The 27891-nt window shown below is 39.2% G+C and overlaps 1 protein-coding gene across 1 annotated transcript in view; it reads right to left on the bottom strand.

Moving 5' to 3' along the window:
* Window positions 1–1877: 1877 nt before the first annotated feature.
* ALDH1L2 (aldehyde dehydrogenase 1 family member L2) overlaps window positions 1878–27891 on the bottom strand; it is a 55983-nt gene continuing 29969 nt past the window's right edge. The window contains exons 13-23 of the mRNA XM_007165747.2: window positions 27190–27340; window positions 24895–24965; window positions 24713–24818; window positions 18442–18529; window positions 17873–17966; window positions 16610–16709; window positions 15502–15600; window positions 12591–12756; window positions 11036–11141; window positions 8312–8511; window positions 1878–6266 (exon numbers count right to left, since the gene is read on the bottom strand). Of these exons, the coding sequence (XP_007165809.1) occupies window positions 6211–6266; window positions 8312–8511; window positions 11036–11141; window positions 12591–12756; window positions 15502–15600; window positions 16610–16709; window positions 17873–17966; window positions 18442–18529; window positions 24713–24818; window positions 24895–24965; window positions 27190–27340 (1237 nt within the window). The 3' untranslated portion in view covers window positions 1878–6210. The remainder of the gene's footprint in view (window positions 6267–8311; window positions 8512–11035; window positions 11142–12590; window positions 12757–15501; window positions 15601–16609; window positions 16710–17872; window positions 17967–18441; window positions 18530–24712; window positions 24819–24894; window positions 24966–27189; window positions 27341–27891) is intronic.

The following is a 27891-nucleotide window of genomic DNA, read 5'->3' as shown; positions in this document are numbered from 1 at the left end:
TGGAAACTAAATCACCATCATGCTTTGGTTGGTCTGACCCTGTGGGTTCTCTGCCTGATGCTTTGGTGTGAGGTGATGGCCGCCATTTGGAGAACGGTTCTGTTCCTGCTAAGGCTGATGAAATGTTCTCTTCAACCTTGTGTATTATCTTTCTATGGCTCTTTGACAGTCATAAATCAGAAAATAAGGTGTAATGGTCTTTGAAGCAAAAATATTCTTAATGAATCTCCTCTATCTATTCTCCTGATACTTTAATTGTGCATCAAATATGGTACTTATAGAAAAACTGCCTTGCAAAGTAGCTTGTATTCCTGTGCCTGAGTCCACTACTGTGGTAGGAAAGACAAGTAAAGAGGTTGAGTCTTTCATTTGTATTTCCCTCAGTGCCTGGCATGGTGCCTTTCACTGGGAATGTACGATAAATGTTCCTGAAACTTTTTTTTCCTCTTGATGCCAATAAAGTAATACATCTTAAACATCAGTGGTTCACAATCCTGAGGAAAGAAAGACAGGTTTACTATCTTTTGATTGGTAGACTTTTCCCAAAAGTTTAATGGTGGAATCTTTGTGGTTGATTCCCCACCATATGTTCATGGAAGATCCTTGCCAGTGATTGGCTTGGGGATGGGCATGTGACAACTTTCCCAAAGAGGCACAAGCCGAGTCTTGTTAGCAGACTTTTGGAAAGAAGAGGATTTCTCATTCCTAAAAAAGAGGTACATGAAAAGATGGCTGCTTTCTTTTGGAACATGGATATCTTGTGACTGGATATGATTCCTGGAACTCTGGCCTAGTGGCCATAAACGGAGCCAGCTCTTGAGGGTACAGTCGGCACGTCAAGGATAGCAAAGAGAAGCAAGGAACATCACTGAATTACTGCATCAAATAACTCTGTAGACCAAACTGTCACTGGATTTCTTGTTTTGTGACACAATAAATTTCCTTTTTGTTAAAAAAAGACCACCAGTTTATGAGATGTTCTCTTGTACCTACTTCACAGATTTAAGAAAAAAAAAAATGGCAGGGAGACACTAAGCAAATTTTTTTAAAGCCTTACAATAGGTAACTGGTGGAGCCAACTTTTAAGTTCAGTCAGCCACATCCTGCCATTGTGGGCCTACCAGTCACTATGCCACAAGCATGGGCTCCGAAGCTGGATCGATCCCCGCCCAGCCACTTATCATTTGTAAAATGGGGATAAGAGTATCTCCCTTATGAGGTTTTAGTATGAAATTAATGAGTTAATACTCGTCATGTGCTTAGAACAGTGCTTGGTAAGTGTGAGGTATCATGATGCTGTAAGAATAATGCACAGGGCTTCCCTGGTGGCGCGGTGGTTAACAATCTGCCTGCCAATGCAGGGGACACGGGTTCGAGCCCTGGTCCGGGAAGATCCCACATGCCGTGGAGCAACGAAGCCCGTGCGCCACAACTACTGAGCCTGTGCTCTAGAGCCTGTGCGCCACAACTACTGAGCCTGTGCTCTAGAGCCCGCGAGCCACAACTACTGAAGCCTGTGCACCTAGAGCCGGTGCTCCGCAACAAGAGAGAAGCCACTGCAATGAGAAGCCCGCGCACCGCAACTAGAGAAAGCCCGCGTGCAGCAACGAAGATCCAATGCAGCCAAAAATAAATTAATTAATTAATTAAATTTTTAAAAAATGAATAATGCACAGTGGTGGCAAAAATTTGGAGAAACTGTTGGTAAGATTACAGATTGCTATATCCTTTTAATCAGGTTCCACCTCTAGGAATTTATTCTAATTAAGCAAATAACAGTTTTGTTCACAAATTTCTATCTAAGATTGACTGTGACATTTAAAATAGCAGAAAGCAAATATAAATGTCCAACAATAGAGAACAAGTTGAATCAAAGCTACTGAACATATGCAGAGGTATGTTTATTGACATAGATGCTTACATATTGTTAATTGAAAAAAGCAGGTAAAGTTATGTACAGTATTATACTAGTTCTAAAAAATGTATTCATAGAAAAAATCTGGAACATCTCAAATATCATCTGTGGTTATTTGTGGAGAGTTTATGGTTGAATCTTAACCTTCCCCTTTTATTATTTTTACAAAATTAGGTATTAATCATTTAAAAAATCTGCTTGGGTGTTATTTGCATAATAGGTATAATAATAATAATCCACCCTATCCATCATGTCTCATGTCTGATAATCTACTTATAGCCCAGGTTTCCCTTGATAGCTAGCTTCTATTTTCTTAGAAGGGAGGTATGGGGGAACCAGTTTCGTTCCTTGCCCTGTCTCTAGTCATTTCCACAAAAGCTCTTGCAATTAATGCTCACTCTGCTTAGCTTTATACTTTGACAAATATTTAACATTTGCCTACTATTCATTACCGAGGGCCTGATTCAGGCATTGGCAGTAACAGCATCTTAGCTTGGTTAAGACTACCAGCTTCATTGCTTGAGTGCCTGTTCTGCCACTGAATAGCTGTGTGATCTGGGCAGGTTTCTTAACCTCTTTCATTTGAAAGCAAATATTTATTGAGCTCCTCCTCCGTGTTAGACACTGGAGATACGTCCTTGAACAAAAGAAGCACCTGTTCACGAAGCTTACATTCTAATGGGAAGAAATCGATGATAGTAACTATGCCGGGTGGTGGTAAGTGCTACAAAAATAATGCAGGAGAAGGAGACTAAAGAATGAGGACAGATGAGGTGTGAATGTGGGGATCTATGTGCTATTTTAGGAAGAGTGGTCAGCAAATGGATCTCTACGAAGAGGATGTTTGAGCAGAGACTTGGAGGAAGTAAGGCAGCCACCAGCTGGGGGTGGTGTGTGGGGAGAATTTCAGGAAGAGGCAGTGGTGTGCTGGCGCTGGCCCACACTTGTTCTAATTACACGCATCTCATCCCAACTCTGCGTTCAGTGAAGTCAAGTTGGTAGCTTGAAATCAGCCTTGGTGAGAGCATCTGTACACAGAAATCAGCAAATGCTGCAAATCAGAGTTTTCTTTTCCTCTCAGAGAGCCACTTGTTTGTTAGATATCTACCAGCACAGCACTGAGAAGAAGGAGCAGTGAGTGCAAAGGCCCTGAGGTAGGAGTGTGCTTGATCATTTGGAGGAACATCAAGGCAGCCGGGGTGGCTAAAGAGAATGAGAAGGTAGTTGATAGGAGATGAAGTTAGAGGTAGCCGGGAACAGAATTGATAGGACTTTGCAGGCACAGTAAGTACACTGGACTTTATTCTAAGTGAAATGGGGGCCATTAGAAGGTTTTGAGCAGAGGAGTGACACCATCTGACTCAGGCTTTGAAGACAGCCACACAGGGAGGAATCGGGAAGGCCAGTCAAGAGACTGGCAATAACCTCTTGGTAGTGGTGGAGCCAGGAAAAAGAGCACCTTGATTTATTCATCTTTTCAGATGTTGTGAAGATTAAGTTGGCTTAGCATAGTGACTAGCGCACAGCAGCCCCTCAATAAATGATAGCTGTTGTTATTGACATGCCAATCCTGGGGGTGGGGGGGGGGTGCTCATATCTAATTAGGAAGACCAGTAATTCCAGCACCAAGTGGTAAGTACTATGTTCCAGACAAGTGAGAGGATAGAGGAGAGACACTTACAACCAAGTTGGGGAGTAGGAGAGGCCAGGGAGGGTGTATTTGAGCAAAAGGCTACGGGGATGGGTGGGTGCTGGGGGGCTGCTTTAGCAAAGGCACCGGGAAGTGGACTTCGAAGGAAAACAGAACTTTTAAAAGTGTCTACACCTCCCCAACTCCCCGGTTCGGGGGACAGATCACAGGTTTGTCCTTTAGATTAGCAAAATAATCAATGATCTGAAGAAATGGTGATAAATTAATTACTCAGTGTGTTAATTAAATCTCCTAGTAGGCTGTGGATCGTAACGTTCCAATTCAAATTCACTGGTAATTTTATAAATTCCATGGAGCCTTTGATTCTGGTCAGCAGTTGGATATAAAAACTCAAGCCGCTGAGAACTTTAGAACTCGCTATGGGAAAAGGGAGTTCTTAATCTGGAGGTCAAACATGGGTTTTAGGAGGTCTGTGAATCTCTTGAAGATATTTGCAGAACTAGGTGTGTACGTGTGAATTTGGGACAGAGGAGATCTATAGCTTTTATCAGATTCTCAAAGAGGTTTATGGCCCCAAAACTATTAAAAGCACTGCTACTGAGCGTAATATTAGAGGGTAAAAGTCATTCTAGAAGAAATGGCCAGGTTTTTGTTTGCCATTTCATCTATCATTAAAATATGTGGTAAAGTGATATTTTAAATCACATGAAATCAGTTAAAACACTGCATTTAAAAAGTGGTTCCTTTCTATTAAGAACATTGTCATTTTATTCAAATATGAACTGTCAGTTTGAACCCAGCTGGGTCCACATTTAGAATTTCACCTGTGCCGAGCTCTGAATGAGCTGTGGTACAATAAAAAACGCTTACAGGCAAAATTTGCTCTGTTGATCATCCAGGATCATACCTGATATTCTTCCTATTGAATGTTTTCTGCCCCTGATTTTTGTTATTGTTGTTTATTGATTACTGATTCCCTACATTCTTCTAACGTTAAGCTGCCGAGTTTCCGAAGTAACAAGTAATCCCTAAGGGCTTCTTCAAAGCCAAAGAGATGGAGATGTTTACTGAAATTTTACTTTAAAAGGAGGATTCATGGAAATTAATTGCTCTGACCAGCTACCAAAGACTCTTCAATTCAGGATCTCACCTTCTTCTAGTCATACATGGATGGTTAGAATCTACCCACCTACTTTTGTCTGACAATGGGCAATTACGTGAGTACTGCATGGGTTGTAATAATTCCTCTTTCTTGAGCACAGAGAATGGTCCAAACACCTTGTTGAGTGCGTTATGTATATTATCCCACTGGATCCTTACAACACCTAATGAGATAGGGACTTTATCCCTGTGTTATAGATTCCAAATCTGGGCTTTGAGATAGTTAGGTAACTAATTTGCCCAAGATCACCCAGCTAGTGAGTGGCAGAACCAATTAGTAGAAGAGTGGAAAACCAAATGTCCTAGAAGGACGAATGAGCTGTAGAAAGAAAAGCACCCTTTTCCTTGTACCATTTTCATTTTTCACTACATGGTATTTTCCAGTGCTGCTGTATCAGGTACTGGGTCAGACAGTGGAGGAGAAAAGCAGCATAGGAACTGATGACTACTGGAAAGGGTTGTAGGGAAATTAATTCATTGAACTAATATATCTCACTATATTTTTAAAATAGTGATGGGGAAAGCACTTAACTTTTGTTGAGTATTTGAGTATTTACCACAAACAAAGCCCAGTGCCAGGTGCTGCACTAAGATTATTGCATTGAATCCTCATTATAAGGCTTCCGAGGGAGGCATTACTGTCCCCATTTTACATATAAGGAGACTGAGGCTCTGAGAAGTTGCATAAGTTTCCCAAAGTCACATAGATAGTAAGATGGCATGATATGAACCAAGATCAGCCTCCAAAAGCTATTTACTTTATAGTACATCATACTGTAAAATCCACTTTAAAAGCTGTTGACTAGAATTTAAACTATTTGGGGCCAAAGATCATGTCATTAAATTTTGTATACTCCTCAGGACATAATATAGTACCTCGTACTTGGTAGGTACTCAAGCACTGTTTCTGGGTTGGTCACTCATCACAGTGGGTTGAAAAATAGAACATCAAAGGCACAAAGATGTATCTTATTTCCAAAAGGAAAAAAAAAAAAAAAGAACTTCCTTCATATTCCTTAGAGGATATACTGTTCCTTGAGAGCAAAATTACAGAAAATCTTTTTAACAACCCCATATGCCTGGTTCAGAGGTTAAAACCTGTACATATTATACAAGGGTTCCTAACAATGCACTTTCTGTATTATAACTGCATGATATTGACGTCTGCAAGATGAACAACCATGACTGGGTTAGTCTTGGTGGGGAACAAAAAAAGCAGCTTGATATTTTAGAAATATGTGTGGTATATGACATAGTCAAAACCCAACAACTACGCATCATTTTAAGGTATAAAAGGGGTATTAGAAAATACTCAGGAACATGTGTAAATGCTTAGACACGTGGCCCGACCCTCTTGATGGTCCTTGTGGTTTTTCTCAGCGGGTGACTGACACCTCCTTCCTCAGCACAGCCCAGCTTCTTCAGTGCGGAGGGCTGAGGAGGTGCTTGCTGTCTGCGAGGGGCTCCTGACGACGGCACTGCGCTAATATTCCAGCGTCACGGTCTTGGTTTTGAGGTATTCGTTTAGAGCTTCCTCACCTAGGGAAGAGAAAAGCAGCTGATGGACCGTGTTCACAGGCGCATGTGATGTCGCCAGATCCTGGACACAGGTGCAGGCATATCAGTCACTAGGCAAATAGAATGGGGCCGAGGCAGTGCTTCTCAAACTTTAAATTTCATGTGAATCACCTGCAGATCTTGTGACACACTAGATTCTGATTGGATTAAGTCCGGCAGAGGCCCCAAGACTGTATGTTTCTAACCATTCCCCGATGATGCTGAGGCTTGTGGGGCACACTTTGAGGAGCAAAAGGGTTTAGACCAGCTACCAGGCCTTCTAAGGACCAGACTGTTGGCTTATCACTTTCTACCCCAAACCCTTCTCCTTTATTTCCCAGCTTGATGACAAATCTCCATGTCTATTCCTTGCCCATTGAGGCTGAACAGAAGTGATCAGGATACTGTCTTTCTGATTACATTGAACGAAGCAGAACAGAGCAAAGAAAGTTTGAGATCATTTGGTCTCATCTTGTTTTAAAGATAAGGGAAAGGCAGTTTTCCTGACTTACATAGTATGTTAGAGACACAGGGGCATATCCAGGAAAAAATAAATAGGTCTGCCTTTCTGTTTCTATTCTGTTCCTATTTTGAGCTACCACAATCATCGATTTCTACAACAGTTAAAGGGCATGGGTACCACAGGTGAAACTAATGAGTATATGATTCTGGAAGTTGAGCTAAACCCAGGCTTCTTAATGTTAAATTAGAATCACCTTAGGGAGCTTTTAAAATTCCTGATCCCAGGTCATACCCCAGACCAATTAAATCAGCATCTTTGCATTTTTTTTAAAGCTCCCAGATGATTCTAATCCAATGTGCACCTGGGAACCATTGGGCTGAGGGAATTTCAAATTAGGAGAGGAAGAAACTGTTAGACAAAGTCTACTGTTTTATAATAAAACAGACATGAAGTGTGTCGATCATTCTCTATCAAAAGACAAGTGGAACACTGTTGCCTCACTTTATAAAAATAATTTCCCTAAGAAAATCTCCCCATGTGTTTTGGATCCAGGGATGAAAGCCAGATTGAAGACATGAAAAAAAAAAAACAGACTTTACCTTCAACTCAATGGAATTTAAAACAAGAGCCACGTTTATTGTTGCAAATACACTGCCAAAAGTCTTCAGGAAAGAGAAAATGTAAAAATACCCCAAATTAACCCAATTTATGTTAGCAGACTGTAATTGCAGTAAATCACAAGCATTTCAATTTTTGAAACAACCCGCCAGACCGACTATGGGGCGTGAGAACATGGGCTGCATAGCCGACTGTCTGGGTTTGCATTCTCTTTGCCAGTGGCTGTCTGGCTGACTTTGGGCAAGTTACCCAAAATCTCTGAGCCCCATTTTTCTCATCTGTAAAATAAAGAAAATAATAGCACCTACACTCCCATGGCTATTGTGAGGACTGCTCGTGCTATTACAGGTAAAGTATCAGAATAGGGCCTGGTACATATTTAGTGTTCAAAGTAAGCTATGACTGGAAACGTGATAGTGTTACTGCCCACGGTGAATTACATTTTGGGCTCTCTGCAGACTCTCAATCTGAGCTCCCAGATGCCCAGAAAACTCTGCCAGTTTCAGTGTTGTCTCTGAAAGACTGCCAGGTGGCTCAGAGACAGGATTTATTCTTGCGGCTAGCTGGTTACTGCCTTCTACCCATTTTCCTTTCTTGGTTCCACTTGGTCCCATGACATCTAAACCAAGTTCATGCTGAATGTCAGGTTAAAAAAAAAAAACAAAAAACCTAACATATTTTAGCTAAAAGATATTGTCAGGGCTTTCTTTTCAACATGAATCTTCTTTTTTAAAAGGAAACACTTTTCCACACAATTTGAGTACTTTTCTATATTTACGTTATGTTCAATAAAAATGTTTAACTTTGAAAAAAATATCAGTACCCTTGAAAGCCCAGATCCAACTGCCGTGTAGGAAGTGCCCTTTAAAGCAATACAAGAGTGTTGCCTGAAGCATGAAGCGGACTATTCTGTGACGTGCAGTAGAAAGGTAAGGCATATTCATACCTAAGTCTTTTCCGAAGCCAGACTGCTTAACTCCACCGAAAGGGGCTGCTACATCCGTCTTGTTGTAGGTGTTAATAAAAACAGTTCCTGCCTCTAGCTTTTCACTCACATACATAGCTTTATTTATGTCTCTCGTAAAAACCCCTGAGGCCAAGCCGTACTCTGTATTATTTGCTCGCTGCAACACTCCATCGATGTCCCTGCAAGATGTTTTTAGGAAGACATAAAACCTCATTAAATGCAAAAGCAAAACACCTCCATTTTCTGTGCTAATGTTTTTCCCCTCCGTGCTAGAAACAGGAAAACATTACTGCCAACGTGCTTACATTTTTATAAATGAAATATTCCAGGCTTGCACCAAAAGAAACTCCCAATGAAATATTACAACTCTAGTATTATATTTTTCACATATATCCTGAAAACACCTTTTAAAATCTGAAGTCATCTTTTCAGCCTTCTTCATTGCTTCTCCTTCATGACTACCCCATTTGTTTTCCTCTCCCTTGAGCTCCATTTACAGACATATTCTCAGAGCACCCGCAGTGTCCCCCCATCTATCCAGATTTTACATGCACATTTCAAGGCACATTCACTCGATGCCTCACCCTGAAGCCTTCCCAGATCCCCCCAGTGCCACTGTTCAGGCAGTGTAGTGTAGTGGCCTGGCGAGAAGCCTCCACAGCCAGACTGCCTGCGTGACCTTGGGTGAATCATTTCATCTCCCCTGCTTTTGTTTATTCTTGTGCAAAAAGGGAAATAATAATAATAGCACCTGTCTTGTCATGAGGATTAAATGAGCTAATAGTGTTTGGAACACAGGAAATGCTCAATGAAAGTTAGCTATAATAGGGTAGCACATATTCCTCCAATTCAGTATTTTGGTTTACCTTTTCGCGTATTTGGTGTTCACCCTCCAACTAGACTGGAAGCTCCCTGAGGGCAGGGGTAACATCTTACTTTTCTGTATACTAGGGTGTTGCACCATCAAGTGAGAGTGAACGCAATTAATATGCCAATCCAATAAAAGGGTAGTAAAATCATCCCTGAAATGGGTCTGGTGACTTCCCTGCCTTTTGACTCAGTATGTGTACACACCAAGTAAGTGCAGATGTGAGCCTGCTCTTCTCTCAGTTGGGTCCAGTTCCAACATGCCTGCCATAGTGTGAGTATCTCATCTTTATGAGTGTCATACCAGTGTTAAAAAAATGGATGAATTTTCTACAACACGGCCAGCAAATGTAAGCCAAGATTTCATCTGGGGATCCGGCAAAGAAACACGATTTCTGTTCCAAAACTGGAGCAAAAATTAGTTGTGCTGAATTCTTTGAGAGACAGCATAGGCTTCAATGTGGTGTCTTCCCAAGGGATTTTCAAAGGTAATCTTGACTATACACAATCTTCGACTCTCATGAGAAATGTGGAATCTAACTTGGAGAGGACTGAGGCTCTGCTAAAACTCTCACACTTGATGCATTGCACCTGATTGCACTGCGAATACTTATAGCCTGGACTAAGGCGGAAAGATGGCTGTATGCCATTGCCCATTGAGGACTACTGAGACGACATAGCTTCACAGCACACCTTGCCCACTTTTAGAATAATAACGAGTGTAATGACTGCAATGTCACCAACAGCAAACACTTGACTTATTTAACACTTAGAATGACCCAAAAAGGTAGATACTATTAATAACCCAACTTCACAAATAGATAAACTGCACAAATAGAGAAACTTAATAGAGGAATTAAGTGGCCCAAGCCCACAGAAGTGGTCAGTGCAGACTCTACCTACTGCACCTCCCACCTAGGCCCTCTGGGGTTAATTGCCCGTCTCCTTGTCTGTCTCCTCTATTAGATGGTGACCTCCTTGAGGACAGGAACTGTGACTTACCTAGGCTTACATCCCCTAAAACTGGCTTCTAATACCTGCATATTTAACACAAGGACCATCCTATGGGGGAACTTATAATAAGGAAAAGAGGGTAGCAGGGCATCCTTGGATCAGTATGTCAAAAGGTTACTCACTACAGCTTAGTGTCCCCAAAGGTCCCTCACAGTATGTCTGTCCAAGACCAAGAAGCCCTTCTGAACTCTGTATTCTGTTTTCTCATTGGTTAAAGGAAAACTAAAGCCAGAATTCTGAAGAATTGTGTGCAGTATACCATGAGAGTCTACTGTATTAAATATTCTGATATGAGCTCAGTTACCATACGGCCCTCTTTGATATGCTAAACACTTAGCATATCAAAGTTTCAGGCACCATAACAAACCAGTATGTCATTCACAGTTGATTATATGGTGATTGTGGACATTTCTACAAAGAGTTGAGTATTAGGCTTTTGGGTGCATGATCCCCTACGGAGAAAACACTCTTTCTTTGGGAAAATCAGATTTCATAGATGCTGCCTTCCCTAGAAATGTAAATGCGAAAACCAGTTCTGTTATTCTCAGTTACTGACCTTATTCCAGAGACATTTCAAATGCTGACTGTACAAAAACTAAAACTTAGCGAACATCCCATAATGTCAGCCATTAATTTAAGCTAAGGAGCAAAAATATATTACAATCTACATTGGTTAGCTTTCTCTTCTTATTATTTAATTAAGACAATTATTCTTATGGTAGAAAATTATATGTTCATTGATTTTATGCTCTGTACATAGCACAATGACAGAAAAAAGAAAAGTATCTAGGCAATCGGTCAAATTATGCCTGAGGAACATACCCATTTTGGAATTTAGAAATGACCATAATAGGCCCGAAGGATTCCTCTTTGGCAAGATACATGTGGTCTTCCACATCTGTGAAGACAGTAGGTTCCATAAAAAAGCCTATTTGAAAAACAGAAGAAAATAACATCAATTATAGGGTAATTTTCAATTAGTAGTTCTCTCGTTTAATTACATTATAAATTTTTTTCTTCCCTTATGGGTCAGTAAAACCAAGAAGACTTTCATTTTCCTATTTGGTGTTAGCATTCCTAGGTTATTATATTTTTAATGTCCTTATTACAAAACTTTCAAACATATGTAAAAGTAGAGAAAATAGTATAATGAACAGTAAAATAAATCTTTATGCTTATTTTGCCATATTTGATTCTTTTTTTTCTTGCTGAAATAGTTTAAAGCAAATTCCAGAGATTACAATTTATACTCCAAGTATTTCGGTACAAACCTGTGAAAAACAAGGACATTTTATTACACACCACAATACATTATCACACCTAACAAAAAATTAACGCCAATTCCTTAGTCATAGTTTACATTTCAATTCCTTTTTTTTAAGTTCCAATTTTTTAATTGAGATGCAACGACATATAACATTAGTTTCAGGTGTACACCATAATGATTCGATACTTGTATTCAATTTCTGATTTCTGGAAAATATCTTTTTATAGTTGACTTGTTTGATTCAGAATTCAATTAAGTTCCACACTGCATTTGGTTGTTAGATAGCTTAAGGGTCCTTAACTCTAGAATGTTTCTCCCCTTTACCCTTCCCCTTATTTTTCATGCCATTGACTTGGTAGACTGGTTCAGTTGTCCTGCAGAACATTTTATGCATTTCAAATTTGTCATTGCTTCCTTGGGATGATATTTAATTTGTTCCTCTATCCCCTGTCTTTCTTGTCAATGGAGAGTATGACCTAAAGGCATGATTAGATTCATGGTTAAACGTTTTTGGCAAGAGTACTTCATAGGCGATGCTGTGTTACACACTGGGCCCCACAGGAGGCACATCATAACCAGTTGTCCTGCTGGGGCTCAATCTACCCACAACAGTAAAACATGAGGCTTTCCAGTTGTTGTTTGTTTGTTTTTCTCTCCTTTTGGGTATCATGACATTGAGCTATTCACATACTTCTCTAACAAGTACGGCGTTAGACAGCAGGAATGAATCCTTCCCAGGCTAAGCTGGCTGAGATTCAATCTTACATTGACAGGAATGAAAATCACCAGTGCCTGAATAACACCGTATCCACTACACTTGTTTACTTACGCAGCTAAGGGCCCTGTCACATCCATTTTATTTGATTTTAACAGCCTCGTAAAGCGGGATATGCACATTTCATCACGTTTTACAACTGCGGCTCAGAAAAACTGTTGTTGAAGGTGTCACAGCTTATAAGTGGCCAAGCAGGATCTAGAAAGTAATTCTTCTTATCGTAACGTAAATGACACTACTTTCGAGGCAAGATGGTGCTGCAACGAAAACTGTTACCATTTATTCCAACTTAAGAAGCCAGGCCCCCAGCATACCTCCTATGGAGGTGCTCTTACCTGGCCTTTGGACTCGTCTGCCTCCGTACACCAGGGTGGCCCCCTCTTTCACTCCGGCTTCACAGTACTGCAGGAGCTTTTCCAGATGGGCCTTATGATTTTGGGGCCCGTGATCAGTAGATCTGTCAAGTGGATCACCAATTTTCATCTTTTTAATTTCTTCCACCTGTATGTCACCCAGTTCACAAAACACAACTGACTGTTAATAATAAGAATGGATACCCTTGACCGAGTTTCTACTGTGTGATGGGTATTGTACTAAGCTGTTCAAAGATGTGTCCTCATTTAGTCTTCAGTAGCACTGGAGGTAGATACTTATTATTTCCATCTTATATGAGGAAACCGAGGATCAGAAAGGCTAAGCCACTTGCCCAAGGGCACACAGCCACTAAATACTGTAGAGTTTTCTTGACTTGAAAGCCCAAGATTGTAACCACTGTGTTTTAAAATTATCCCGAATGTTAATTCATTAAAATAGCAAACCTGATGTTCTGGAATTTTTGTTAATACAGCATACTTACACTCTTCATGGCAAAATAATTTCTAAAATGGCCACATTGTTGTCTTTTTCCTTTCCCCAAATGTGGCAGACTGCCCTTGTGAAATTCTCACGGTACAGCCACACCAGAGGATATACCAGAATGTTCCAAAGAAAAACCATCTTTATCGAAGAATGTTCATCACTGACATGTGCTCCTTGGTTATCTTAATCTATTTCTGCATTTCCTGATGTTAAGTCCAATTCTAATAAGGAGAAAGAATGGGAGTTACCGTGACCCCACAGGGCCATGAATTTGAATTTAGGTCTGGCAGTAATCCCTCAGTAAGTGCTCAAGAAATACCTGCTGAATGAAGAAATGAATACTGTTCATATGTGTGCAAAACATGTTTGTTGATGGACTGATACAGCAAATCCTTGACATTTCTGGTCTCGGCATTTTAAATTTCAACAAGTTGTTGTGAAAGCCCATGACGTGTAGTGCTGTACCTTGCATTTTACTAAGGCACAAAATTGAATTATGGGGATGTTCATGAGGCAGACACTGCCCTCCGTCTGCCTCTCCCTATGACTTCCTTGTTTTCCACTCTCATGAGGAAAGATGCCTTTGCTTCTTGGGGGGTGGGATGGGGGAATTGGCTCTGAAGGAAAAAAGGCTGGGTGCTGGTTTTTTAAATAGAAACAAATTCGTGATTACTATTACCATAATAATGATATAGTGTAGTATGTTTTTTTAATTAATTAATTTTATTTTTGGCTGCGTTGTGTCTTCGTTGCTGTGCACGGGCTTTCTCTAGTTGCGGCGAGTGGGTGCTACTCTTTGTTGTGGTGCGCGGGCTTCTCATCGCGGTGGCTTCTCTTGTTGCGGAGCACGGGCTCTAGGCACGCAGGCTTCAGTAGTTGCGGCACATGGGCTCAGTAGTTGTGGCTCATGGGCTCTAGAGCGCAGGCTCAGTAGTTGTGGTGCACAGGCTTAGCTGTTCCCCAGCATGTGGGATCTTCCTGGACAAGGGCTCGAACCCGTGTCCCCTGCATTGGTAGGCAGATTCTTAACCACTGCGCCACCGTGGAAGTCCCTGTGTAGTATGTTTAGAGTTCATTTTAGCCACAGAATTCATCTTGATAGTTCTATGAATGACGTTTAGTCTCATATTTATGGAATCATGCCCAACTGCAGGGGGTATGTATGTATGTATGTATGTATGTATGTGTATATCTATCTATCTATCTATCTTAGTGGAGGAAATTATATGCTATCATTTAACTGTAAATTCAGGATTTGTAAGAATCTAGTGGTATATCTCTCATAGCCAATTTAGGGATTTATAATAATCTAGGAGTATATCTTCTACAAATATCAAGGATCTAATATACTATAAATGAAGAGCAAGGTATAGGTAGTAATAGCTCTTAAGTATACTTTATCAGGTTTTCTAATATAGACCTATAACTTTTTACTATGAAAAATTACAGGGACTTCCCTGGTGGCTCAGTGGTTAAGAATCCGCCTGCCAATGCAGGGGACACGGGTTCGAGCCCTGGTCCAGGAAGATCCCACGTGCTGCAGAGCAACTGAGCCCGTGCACCACAACTACTGAGCCTTCGCTATAGAGCCTGTGCTCTGCAACAAGAGAAGCCACTGCAGTGAGAAGCCCGTGCACCGCAACAAAGAGTAGCCCCCGCTCACTGCAACTACAGAAAGCCCACGCGCAGCAATGAAGACCCAACGCAGCCAAAAATAAATAAATACGTAAAATTTTTTTAAAGAGAAAAATTATAAACATATAAAAGTAGGTAAATAATATAATGAAACTCCACATACCCATCAGTCAGCTTCCACAACTGCCAACTCATGACCAATTTATTCCCCCACTTACTTCCTTCCCTTTTGGATTATTTTGAAGCAAAGTCCAGATATCATAATCTAATCTGTAAATATGTCAAAAAGTACTTCTAAAAGGTAAGGATTGTGTTCTTTTAAAAAAATATAACCATAGCACTATCATCACATCTAAGTTCATTAATAATCCCAGAAGTACTTTTAAAGTAAAGGCAATTTCTGGGCTTCCCTGGTGGCGCAGTGGTTGAGAATCTGCCTGCTAATGCAGGGGACACGGGTTCGAGCCCTGGTCTGGGAAGATCCCACATGCCACGGAGCAACTGGGCCCGTGAGCCACAGCTACTGAGCCTGCACGCCTGGAGCCTGTGCTCCGCAACAAGAGAGGCCGGGATAGTGAGAGGCCCGCGCACCGCGATGAAGAGTGGCCCCCACTTGCCCAACTAGAGAAAGCCCTCGCACAGAAAACGAAGACCCAACACAGCCAAGAATAAATTAATTAATTAATTAATTTAAAATAAATAAAGTAAAGGCAATTTCTATACAAATCACAGAGCAAATTTGAAGACGCTTACCACTCTTGTCACAAATTCATCATGGATGGATTCTTCCACAAACAACCGACCAGCTGCAATACAGTTCTCTCCTTTGTTGAAAAATACTGCTCCCATGCCCTTCGGCAGCAAAAGAGAAAATACTGTTATTGCTTGGGAAGTCAAGATTGTCATAAAATTGCACACACTGAGAATTAGATGTTATTGGAAGACAGCAGACAACACAGAGAATTCAGAGAAAAGCACAAGCCCTTGGCCAAGTTAGTGTTGCTTGGAGATTCTTGGTTTTGATATTTTTAGGAATTTTGCTTCTACTTTCCCCCTTTTGGTCCATGAGTACTTTAAAAAAAAATGTACATAACATGAAGGACATAGTGATAAAAACAGATTTTGTGTTATAAGAAAATTTAGATTATTCTATACATTTAAATGTAATATTTCTATTTCTATACCAAATTTTGCTTTTAAAAATCTCTACATCAGTTTAAATAAATCATGAATGCTTATAAATCTCTACATCAGTTTTAAAAACCTGGCGTCCAAGTTTCATAAACACATTTAATTATAATGACATTATTTTTTTAAATTAAGTGCCCTGAGCAGTCCCAAATCTAAACATAAAGAGAATGGTTTCTGTTTATGATTAGATAGACCCAAGTGTTGGGCTTCCCTGGTGGCGCAGTGGTTAAGAATCTGCCTGCCAATGCTGGAGACATGGGTTCGAGCCCTGGTCCGGGAAGATCCCACATGCCGTGGAGCAACTAGGCCCGTGCACCACAACTACTGAGCCTGTGCTCTAGAGCCTGTGAACCACAACTACTGAGCCCACACACCACAACTACTGAAGTCCATGCGCCTAGAGCCTGTGCTCCGCGACAAGAGAAGCCACCACAATGAGAAGCCCGCGCACCGCAACGAAAGTAGCGCTCACCGCAACTAGAGAAAGCCCGTGTGCAGCAACGAAGACTCAAGGCAGCCAAAAATAAAATCAATTAACTAATTAAGTAAAAAAAAAACCAAAAAAAAAAAAAAAACCCAACCAAGCGTCATTCTAAGGTTCCTGATGAGAAGGAGGTAGAATGTGTTTCAGAAGTGGGTACCTAGTTAGGTGGACTTGACCTACTCTTACCATTCGTACCGCCTTGTCAAGTTCACAGTCACTGAATATTATAAGGGGGGATTTGCCACCAAGTTCAAGGGAAACTTTCTTCAAGTTGCTCACAGCACAGCTAGAGAAAAATAAAGGGAATATGAGCATTTAGTCTGTCTATCAGTTTCTCTCTCTGTTTCTTCACCCATAAATTACTACTTAGCATGGGAAATATAACTGAGCCTCAGAAATATTAAGAAACTTATTCAAAGACAAAACATGAATGGTAGAATGGTGATAACAGTTGAAGCTGGGTGATGAGCACACAGGAGTTCATTACACTATTCTGTGAGCTTTGTGAATATTAGAAATCTTCTGGAATAAAAACTGGTTTCTTTTTAAATTCTGTGGTCAAATGATTAGAGATTATCATAGGTAAATTCAGATTCTTTAGGTGTAAGAATTTTGGTTACGTAAAGGCCTGGCTAAGAATTTAACCTTTAACCAGATTACTGGCACATTGGGGGAAAAGTAATCAATTTTTAGAAGTATACTGTTTATTTCTCCCTGTTTGCAAAAGTATTGTTATTTAAAGTGTTTTTAAAATACTCTTAAAAGTTCAGAAAGAAGGAAAACAATCACAGAATTCCACTCCATGGCTCAATGGCAACTATTTTTTTTTTTTTTTTTTTACCATTTTGATATACTTATTTCTGGTCTGTATCCAAGCACAGCCTTTGTCTTATTTAACATAGTTAGGATTACCCAATACATACAATTTTATACCTTATTTTTCTTTCCATTTACCGTTTAACACTCCAATGTTATTAAAAATTCTACGTGACTGCACAGTATTCCATTATGTTAACAAACTTTAACCACTGCCTTATTTTGGACATTTAGATGGTTTGCATTTTTTTCAACTAATGTTACCGCTTTTTAGGAATTAATTTTATAAATAATCCAGATTTGATTTGTCTTTTATATGTCTTTTCAGTTTCTTACTTATGCTTCAAAACCAATTTGGGCTACAGCTTTAGTACCGAAAATGTTTTGTGCTTAATGATCGTTAAAGCTCTCAGAACTTTCAGTACAACTCTGGTTTTGGGGACTTTGGGCTTTACACTTTGGAAAGTATTTTATTGTATTCAAACATTTCAATACCCTGCTGTGGTAAGATTTCTCTTCTAAATTCGATGTTATTTTTCTCCCTCCAAAAGCACCTTATTTAAAAAAGCAAAAACAAAGCCAAAGACCTGGTTTAACAGGATTTTTAGCAAATCAACACACTAAAACCAATACCTCTTCATGATCTGTTTGCCAATCAGAGTGGAACCAGTGAAACCAAGTTTGCGGATATCAGGATGTTCAGAAAGGCGCTGTCCTGCTATGCTACCTGTGGAATTATGGAATAAAACACAAATTAAAACATTATTGAGTTCTTATGGTAAAGGTGGCTTTGACTTCATTGAAGTAGATTTCTAAGCTCTCATTTAAATCTTAGTTTTACATTTTCTATACTAATAACAGTGACAAAAATCTGAATAATATCCTCCATGCAATTGTCAGTACCCCAAAGATGGGTATGCCTTGATTTTTTAATCTTCCAAAGCGATTTTTAAAAATTGAAATGGGCCACCATAGGGTGGTTTCACAATGCTGTACAATTTCCACCCCTCCCACCCTACTCATCTGCCACTGCATTTCCACTTTCAGATTTTAGCACATGGTAAGTATGTTTATACTTAACTGTTTGGTAAACTGTATTTAGTTTTAATATAGTTATAAGTCAGGACAAAACACCAGTGGGAAAACTCAGCTACCCTTGTACCATTCATTAGTTACAGCAAAGTGGGTCCTTGTTGGCTTACCTGAGCCTGGAATGATGTTGATTACCCCCTTTGGAAAGCCTGCTTTAACAGAGAGCTCTGCAAACTTCAAAGCAGTCAAGGGCGTGACCTGAGCAGAAGCAGACAGCAATTACCTGCTTCAGATTCTGTCCTGTTCTTTATATCAGTACCCAGCTTTCCTTCTATGGCCATACCAGAGTTCATTTTATATTTTCTTTTATTGTGACGTAATTTCTGACTTACAGCAAAGTTGCAAAAAATAGTACAAACAATTCCTATGTATCCATCACCCAGATTGCTCAAATGTTAACATTTTACTACGTTTGCTTTATCCTCTTTCTCTCTCCCAATGTTTTTGAACTGTTTAAGAAGTAAAATTTGGTGTGTCCCTTTACCTCTAAATACTTTTGTGTACATTTCTTAAAAACAAAGGATTCTTTTACATAACCACAATACAATTACTAAAATCAGGAAATTAACAACTGCTAGAATACCTAATTTACACTCCTTTTTCAGTTTTCACCAATGGTCCCAATCATGTGCTTTGATAGAAAAAGAAAATCCAAGATCATGCATTGCATTTAGTTACCACGTCTATAGTTTCCCTTCCTCTGAAAGAGATTCTGAGTTTTCTTTTATATTTCATTACACTGACGTTTTCGATAAAAACGGACCAGTTATTTTGTACAATGTCCTTTTGTCTGGATTTGCTGTTTCCACATGATTAGATTCAGGTTATGCACTTTTGGCAAGAACACCACAGGAGTGATGCTGAATTCTCCTCAGTGCATCATATCAAGAGGAACATGCTGTTGAATAGTCCCAATGTTGGAAATGTTAACTTTGATCCTTTGGTAAAGGTGATCTGCCAGGTTTTATCACTGTAAGTTACTGTAAAAAGAAAGGTAGCTACTTTGAGACTTTACACTTTGTAGTTAATAAATATTTTTTAGGGAGCTACTTTGAGACTATTTAAATATTCAGTTACTCCTCAAATTTCCACTAGTTTTAGTATCCATTGATGATTCCTGCCTGAATCAATCATTATTATGATGGTTGCTAAGTGGTGATTTTCTAATTCCATCATTCCTTCTACATATATTAATTAGTTGGCTTTCCACTATAAGAGCTTTCCTTTCTATCTAATCAATTAACATCAGTGTGAACTCATCATGGATTCTTACTTTATTCAAATGGTTATAATCTTTTACTACTGTTACTTTTTTTGAGGTTCAAATTGTTCCAGCTTTGGCTGATGGATCCTGTGTGGATCCTGTGCCTTTCTGACATGTCCCGGTCATTCTTTGAGCATTTCCTTGCTTTTTGGCCCAACAAGATGTTCCAGGCACACCTTGTATTTTCCTTGTTCCAACCATTTTTTCAAGAGGCCCAGGTTTCTTTTAGTGCAGAATAGCATTTTAAAACTGTGATATAATGGGAAATATATATTTGGTCTTTGTCTCTGGGTCCTGGCACAGAGTTCCTAAAACCTTGGAATCTCAAATGAAAAATGCCTTCCATATACTAATGAGATGGCTGGTAGCTGGGAGCCCCTTAGGTAGCTTCAGGATGGATTTTTGTGGCCAGAAAGATCAGGCCATGATTAGAGAGTTGGAACTTTCAGCCCCAAACCAGGGGAGAGGGGCTGAAGTTTGAGTTCAATCACCGACAGCCAATGATTTAATCAATCGTACCTATGAAATGAAATTTCCATAAAAACCTCTCAACAAAAAAAAAAAAAAAAAAAAAAAACCTCTCAACAGTGGGTTGAGGGCTCATTCTATCCTTCTTTCTGTTCATATTTGTAACTCTCTTCAACAGTGAAAAACATAGCTCCCAATATCCACAATATATTTACTTGTTTGCTTAATCCTAAAATGTACAGAAAGTAATTTGAGAATTATTAAGCCATGTCCCTGTGAAAAAGAAGCCTACTAACTTCAATACTTATTTTCAGTATTTTTGCCTCTAGTCTGAGGACATAGAGTCCAAATGTCATTCACAAGTTACTTGGGTGAGTGCTTCCTCACTCCCTTTGGCGCGGTGATGTTATTATTCATTTGAAATTTGGCTTGACTGATTTTTTTTGTATTCAATTTTGGCCTCATCTATGTTGATTATGTTTCTTTTCTTTATTTGTTCATTTGCTGTCTTGCTGAGTATGGGAAACATGCTTCCAAAAGTGAGGACTACACAAAAGCACATTCAGAGAAGTGTTGTTCTCCTGGCCAACCACCTCCCACCCCCAATCCTTTCCACCGCATCCTCCCCAAGTCTTGTAGTTAATCAACCTCATTAGTCTCCGGTTTATCCCTCGTATGTTTCTTTTTGCTCAAATGAAAACATACTTACTTTCCCTTTCTTTTTACAAAAAAATTCGTATAGTTATGGATCTCATTTTAAAGATCTATTACAGCAATGCATATCTCGGAAGCAAAATGAAAGTCATATTTTTACACTCTTAAAAAGCAATGCTGATCAAGTTTTAAATTAGGACTCGGTTAGCTTGGTCTCAAAAAATGGAATGGGCGAAAACTGAGCTGTGAATAGAAAATAGTAGAGCTTCTATTTGTATATGTCAATGGAGAAAGATATGAAATAAATCAAACATAACTAACATTTATTATGTGGCTGGATAATGGTACTCTCACTCTGTCTGAATGAAGGTCAGATGGTCACTGGTCACAGAGGTACGTGTGGTATCCTAGGAAAGAAGAGGAGCTCACAAGGCCAAGGGAAAAACAGTGGTTTCCCCACTTGCTCATGTGCTTTCAGAATATTGCCGTGTGTTCATGTTTACAGGCCAGGTTGCATGGGTTCATAGACTATGTTGTTGTTTTAACTAATGCAAACTTCATAAAATGATCAAGTGACTTAAAAAGAATCTACATAGAAACTGCATAATAAATAATACTAATAGAGCAAATACAAGTAAACAACAAGAAAAAAGCAGGGTTAACATTTTTCCTCCTTCTAGTAACAGGTCCATGACAATAACATTGTGAGGTTTAAAAAAAATGGCAATCTAGTTAGACTTGACAAGAAATTTCAAATGCCCAAATATTTGAAATTGTCAAGAAGATATTTCCAATAGTGGATTTATATCTACTATAGTTAAAGACAATCCTAGATCAAGGTGTATATTATTATGCCTTAGTATGAAGTCATCATGATTAGAAAGACTTTTTTAAAAACTATCCTAAATTAGTGATAATTTTTTTAAAGTAAGAATAAAAAGATTTTATGCCATTAATAAATAAAATAAAACAAATTGTTTCATCTTTATCTCATCCCTTTTCATTTTATTGATTTTCTTCCATTCGGCTAAACAACTGGAATATAGGTTTATATTATGGCAGGATTATAGGTTTAAATGATATATGGGAAAGCATTTAGCAGTGTTCTGGGCACGAGTAGGTCATTATTAAATATTAGATTAAAAAAGGTGTTAGAGCCTGACAGACCTGGACCAGTTCAGACCATGGGAATCTGTACTTCTTACCTGGTAAAGGGGGGAAAGCCAACTGATTCAGCCCTCCTGCCATTTGCACAGGGCCTTAATACTATCAACGGTTTCATATCATAATAAAAATATATCTCCCACATAACAATGGCAACTTTGGGTCTTTCATTCTCAGGATTAAAATTATCATCAATCATTAAACTATCAGTTTTAAACTGCAGATAGAGTTACACTGTAATTTCCACAGGAACAGAAATTTTATGTCTTTGTCACTGATAATATGCCTGGCAAACAGTGGGCACTCAATACATGTTTGTAAATTTTGAACATTCTATGTAATCACTAGGGTTTTCCAATGCTTAGCACTCTCTTTGGATGCCATATAGCGGTTCTCAACCCTGACTGTACCTTAGAAACTAATGTGAAGATTTTAAGTAATACCGATGCCTGGCCTCTGACCCAGACCAATTAAATTAGAATCTCTGCCAATGGGGCCCAGATATCAGTATTTTTAAAAGAGAACTCCAGATGATCCTAATGTGCAGCCAGGATTGAGCACCACTGGGCTAGGTTATCTGCCTTCTCTCTTCACTTTACTAGCTTCTTGCTGTTTAATGAGTGTTGCTGCTTGGGAGAAACAGCACTCATACAGGATGCTGGTGAACTATTCCATTCCCATGGAAGGATGAGCCAGTAGCTATCACACAAACACATGTATCTTTTAACTAAGCGATTCTGCTATTAGGAACATACCACCCTATAAAGATAATTGCACATGTGCATGATGCCATATTTAAAAGGTTATTAACTGCAACATAGTTTATAACAGCAAAAAGATGGGAAAATCTCAATATCTATTAATTAGGTATTGGTTAAATAAAATATTGTTTATCTACACACTGGAAACTGTTTTAAAAAAATAAGTTTTGGGGACTTCCCTGGTGGTCCAGTGGGTAAGACTCCAAGCTCCCAGTGCAGGGGGCTGGGTTCAGTCTGTGTTTGGGGAACTAGATCCTGCGTGCATGCCGCAACTGAGTCCGCATGCCGCAACTAAAAGATCCCGCATGCCACAAGTAAGACCCGGCACGGCATAAATAAATAAATAAATACATATTTAAAATTTTTAAAAATTAAAAAACAATGCTTAACACAGCATGTGGCACATACTAAGTGCTCAATAAATATTTTTTTAAAAAGTTATTTTTTCCCCCTTTGGTAGTATGTATAGAATGCTACTATTTTATTTTATTTTAATTTTCTACTGTATTATGGTTAGAACACTTAACATGACATCTACCCTCTTACGTTGTTAAGTGTACAATACAGTATAGTTAACTACAGGCAAAATGATGTGTAGCAGATTTCTAGAACTTACTCATCTTGCATAATTGAAACTTTATGCCTGTTGATTAGCAATTTCCCATTTCCCCTTCTCCTCCTGTGTGTTTTTTAATTGGTTAAAAAATATTTTTTAAAAATTATTTATTTATTTAATTTTAAAAATATGTTTGTATACACAGAGAATATTTCTAGAATACCTAAGAAACTAATAAATAACAATAACACTGGTGGCCTCTGGGAGGTAAATTGGTGGGCTGGGGGAATAAGAGGGAGACTTTTCACTATCTACCTCTTGGTATCTTTTGAATTAAAAAATTTTTGAATGTATACCTGTTTTTTTTTTTTTTTTTTTTTTTTTTTTATAGCTACTTTATTTATTTATTTCTTTATTTTTGGCTGTGTTGCGTCTTCGGTTCGTGCGAGGGCTTTCTCTAGTTACGGCAAGTGGGGGCCACTCTTCATCGCGGTGCAGGGACCGCTCTTCATCGCGGTGCGCGGGCCTTTCACTATCGCGGCCCCTCCCGTTGCGGGGCACAGGCTCCAGACGCGCAGGCTCAGTAGTTGTGGCTCGCGGGCCCAGTTGCTCCGCGGCATGTGGGATCTTCCCAGACCAGGGCTCGAACCCGCGTCCCCTGCATTGGCAGGCAGATTCTCAACCACTGCGCCACCAGGGAAGCCCCATACCTGTTTTTTTTTACTGAAATTGTTTTTAATGAGGAAAACAAGATGGCTGTGGTCACGTGACTATGTAGTTATGACAAACGAAATTGTATTTTTTTTAAGTCCTAAAAGAATAGTTAATAAGTAACAAACTGTAAACTCTTCTTGAATAGAGACCAAGTTTTCTCCACAACTTGGGTACCTCAGAATGTCTACCACTGTGCACTGTCCAGAGTAAATGCTCAGCCAGGTGTTAAGTTGGCTACCACATTTTTTTCTTGAAAAGCTACTGTAGCATTAAAAAGATGTTTTTGAGAACTCTATCATCTGAATTATTTTTTAAATTATTTCCTCATTTTCCACATGTATATATTTGCACACAGCTGCCACAATTATATACATTCTTTTGCATGCTTGTCCCTCATCTTGCATAACTTTACAATATTTTTGATAATGAAAATTTGAATGCCTGCAAAAAACTTTTTCTTTTGATATGTCGTAGCTATTCTAAATAACTCCCTTACTACTGGGCATGTGGCATTTTGCAAGAATTGAATTGGTTTGTAGAAGTTTAATGGATTTCACTGACATACACTATGTCTGCTTCCAGTGTCACGGAAGTTCTAAATTTTGGACTCCCCATAGGATACACTGGGTAGCTATTAAAAATGGATATTTACTAATATGAAAAGATGCTCATGATATATGAAATGATGTTGTGAGATATGATCCCATTTTTGTTTAAAGACATAGTATTTGTAAATGTATGTCTCTGGTTTTAAGTAAACAGGAGAGGAGGAGATGCTGCACCTGGCCCCGCGGTCTTACCTGCGCCGGCTTGAGCACTAAGGTGTTGCCTGCTGCCAAGCACGCGGCGCTCTTCCACGCCAGCATCATCAGCGGGTAGTTCCAGGGGATGATGATGGCACAGACACTGCCGGGGAAGAAAGAGACATCCTCAGTCCTCTCGAACTAACACAAGTCACTCAGAAGCGCTCTCCTTGTCTTACCCAAGTGGCTCCTTCCTGGTGAAGGTCAGATTGCGATTTGGACGGGCCTGGTTGATGGGAATTGTAGAACCCTAAAAAATGAAAAAGGTTGATACTATTTTACTAATTTCAGTGGGTAAATTTAACGAATCCATTTTCTGTCTGCCTCTCTTGCTTTTCCTTAGCTGATATTAAAAAAGCAGTGTTCAGTTTATGAGAAATACATCTACACCTAAAAAGGAACTGCTATGTCTTTCTCAAAAGAACTGAGACACAGGAGAAAAAAAACATAATTCTAATTTAATTGCCTCCATTCCCAATTTCTAGGCATGGCGGAGAATGTTAACTGCCTGAGCAATATCCATTCTCCCCTCTGTTCTTAGTAACAGAAACCCTATATTGATAATGGGAATGGCAATGTGCCCAGATAAACTGCTACGTTCCCCAGTTTCCATAGCAGATAGGGATGGCCAATGAAAGACGTAAGCACAAAGCCCTGAAAGGGGAACACTCTTTAAATTAGGTTGACTCAGCTTGGACAAGTGCTCTTTTACTCTTCCCCTCACTCTCACTTTTTCCTTCTTCCTGCTCAGAATGTTGCTAAAAAGGCTGGCACTGCAGTGGTTATCATGAGACCAAGAAGCAGCCATGAGGGTAGAGATCATATGGTATAAGGATGCCCTGGCAAAGAAAGAGCAGGAATCTTTATCTCACACACTGGACTTGATTGCCTGCCTTTGGACTCCTGAAAGTGAGATAAAAACAAACTTCTTAGTTGGGTTTTCTATTATACGCAGCCAAATTTGATCCCAGCTGATTCATGACAGTAGTCTTTAACTGAAGCTATACATCTGTTTTGCCACATAAAATATTATTGCTGTTACTAATACAAGTAAGTGTACAATCTCTTATCTGAAACCCTTGGGGCCAGGTGTGTTTTGGGATTCAGAATTTTTTGACTTTAGAAACATAATATAATGCATATACCTTATACAATGTTATTATATCTATAACCTCCAATAAGGTCTGGGGCAGTCCCCCATAATCAAGCATATGAATATTTATTCAGTGAAATATATGAATTTTCACTCTAAGCAATATGAATAAAGATTATAGACTCATCTTGGTTCAGGTCAGGTTTTGGCGCCAAATGAGTTTGAACCAATCAAACAAATCCATTTTCAGGTTTCACAGCAATTTGGATTTCATAATTGAGGATTAAGGATGGACTTGAACTGTTCTTATTAAATACTTATATATGTATGATTTTGTGGCTGAACAATAATTAAAACGACATTTATGTGCAAGACCTACTATGGTGCAGACTTTAATCCTGTAGTATATAAACACTTGTTTCTAATCCTCATAACATAACTTGCAAGGTATGGATTATTGTGACCATTTTACAGACGAGGAAAGTAAGGCAAAGAGAGGTAAATAACTTTAACAACAATAGCTGGTAAGTGTCAAAGCTGAGGCTTGGAACCAGTTCTCTCTGATTCTATATTAATGGTGTTGGCAGCAATGTGCCCAGATAAAATATTACGTTTCACAGTCTCCTTAGCAGAGACAGCCAACGGGAGATGTAAGCACAAGGTGTAGGAGGATGGGAATACTTTTTAAAGTCCTTTACCTTTCTCCCTCTTCCCCACTTCCTCCTTGCTGCTGGGAATGTGGCTGTGATGGCTGGTGCTTCAATGGTTACCATGAGTCTATGAGTGGCATGCATTCTGCTGTTTGCTGCAAGCCCTATCTCCCTTCTGTATCCCAATACCAAAGCCACGTATAGTTGCCATTTATCATCACACGCGTAATATTTATTTTCTTGTAGAAAAAAGGAAATGGAAATTTTTATCGAATTCATGTCTTTAAAATCTTTTTCTTATAACCAGTCTGCATAGCCCATCTATGTTAGCTCTCTGACCTCTGTAGGTATTTGAGTTTTCAATTCCTCCATGATACCAGGCTTCTCTCTATATGCTAACAAGACTATTAGATGCTCTCAAGAGACATTATAGTAAAGTACAAAGAACATCATTAGATTTTAGGTTCAGAAAATCTTGAGTTCAAGTCCTAGCTCTATGGTTTACTTACTATGTGACCATAGGTAAGTCACTCATTGTCCTCAAGCCTCAATTTCCTCACCTGTAATAAGAGTTAATAGATATCCACCTACCTCAGATGATTGTTATAAGGATAAGATGAGAAAACCTACATAAGGGGTGGCTCTGACAAAGTGTCTTTACAAACTAATAAACATTCGTCCCTTTTCCTCTTGGAATGATCTACATGGAGACAAACAACATTTGCACTTACTTGAATTTTGTCACACCAGCCAGCAAAATATCTGAATGTTTGCACAGACATTCCAATGTGAGTCTTCAGAGCCAAGGTGTAGACAGCCCCTGAATCGAGGGCTTCGATGGTTGCCAGCTCTTCCTGGTTCTCTTCCAGTAGGTCTGCTAGTCTGTATGGATAAAGAAATTCATTCAACAGATATTGACAGACATTCAACAAAAAATTTCATTAATAATTTGTTTTAAGAGTTATAATGAAGAAGCAGAGGGTGTTGGAAGTCTGTATCATTTGCATCATAGATGTATAAGAAGTAAAATAGTGATTGAGCCACAGTAATCCAAGGAGATCAATGATAGAAAACAGTGGGAATGTGGATAGTTCATGAATATACTGGGAGATGTTAGGGGGCAAACCACACTCCTAGAGAACCCAGGAACACTTGAGGATTTCTGGTTGGTACAGAAATATTTCCAACACTAGCTGAAAAGGACAAAGACAGAAAAACATGGAATGAATTATAAACACTGCAACAGGTTTCTGTTTGGTGTGTAGTTTCTTTGGGAAGATAAGTACAGGACTGTCTAATGACTATGAAATAGTCAAAGTTCATCTTTTGTGTTCACCTCCTCCATTTGTTTTCCTTCCTTCCTTTAGTGGTTCTGAGATGTTCCTTTTGGACCATTCCAAAGTCAGGCTTGAAATCCTCCTCCCTAATGTTTC

Source organism: Balaenoptera acutorostrata, chromosome 11 (assembly GCF_949987535.1).
Source record: "Balaenoptera acutorostrata chromosome 11, mBalAcu1.1, whole genome shotgun sequence".
NCBI lineage: Eukaryota > Metazoa > Chordata > Mammalia > Artiodactyla > Balaenopteridae > Balaenoptera > Balaenoptera acutorostrata.
The sequence above is the reverse complement of the archived record's forward strand: the minus strand, read 5'-3'. Positions and strand labels throughout refer to the sequence as shown.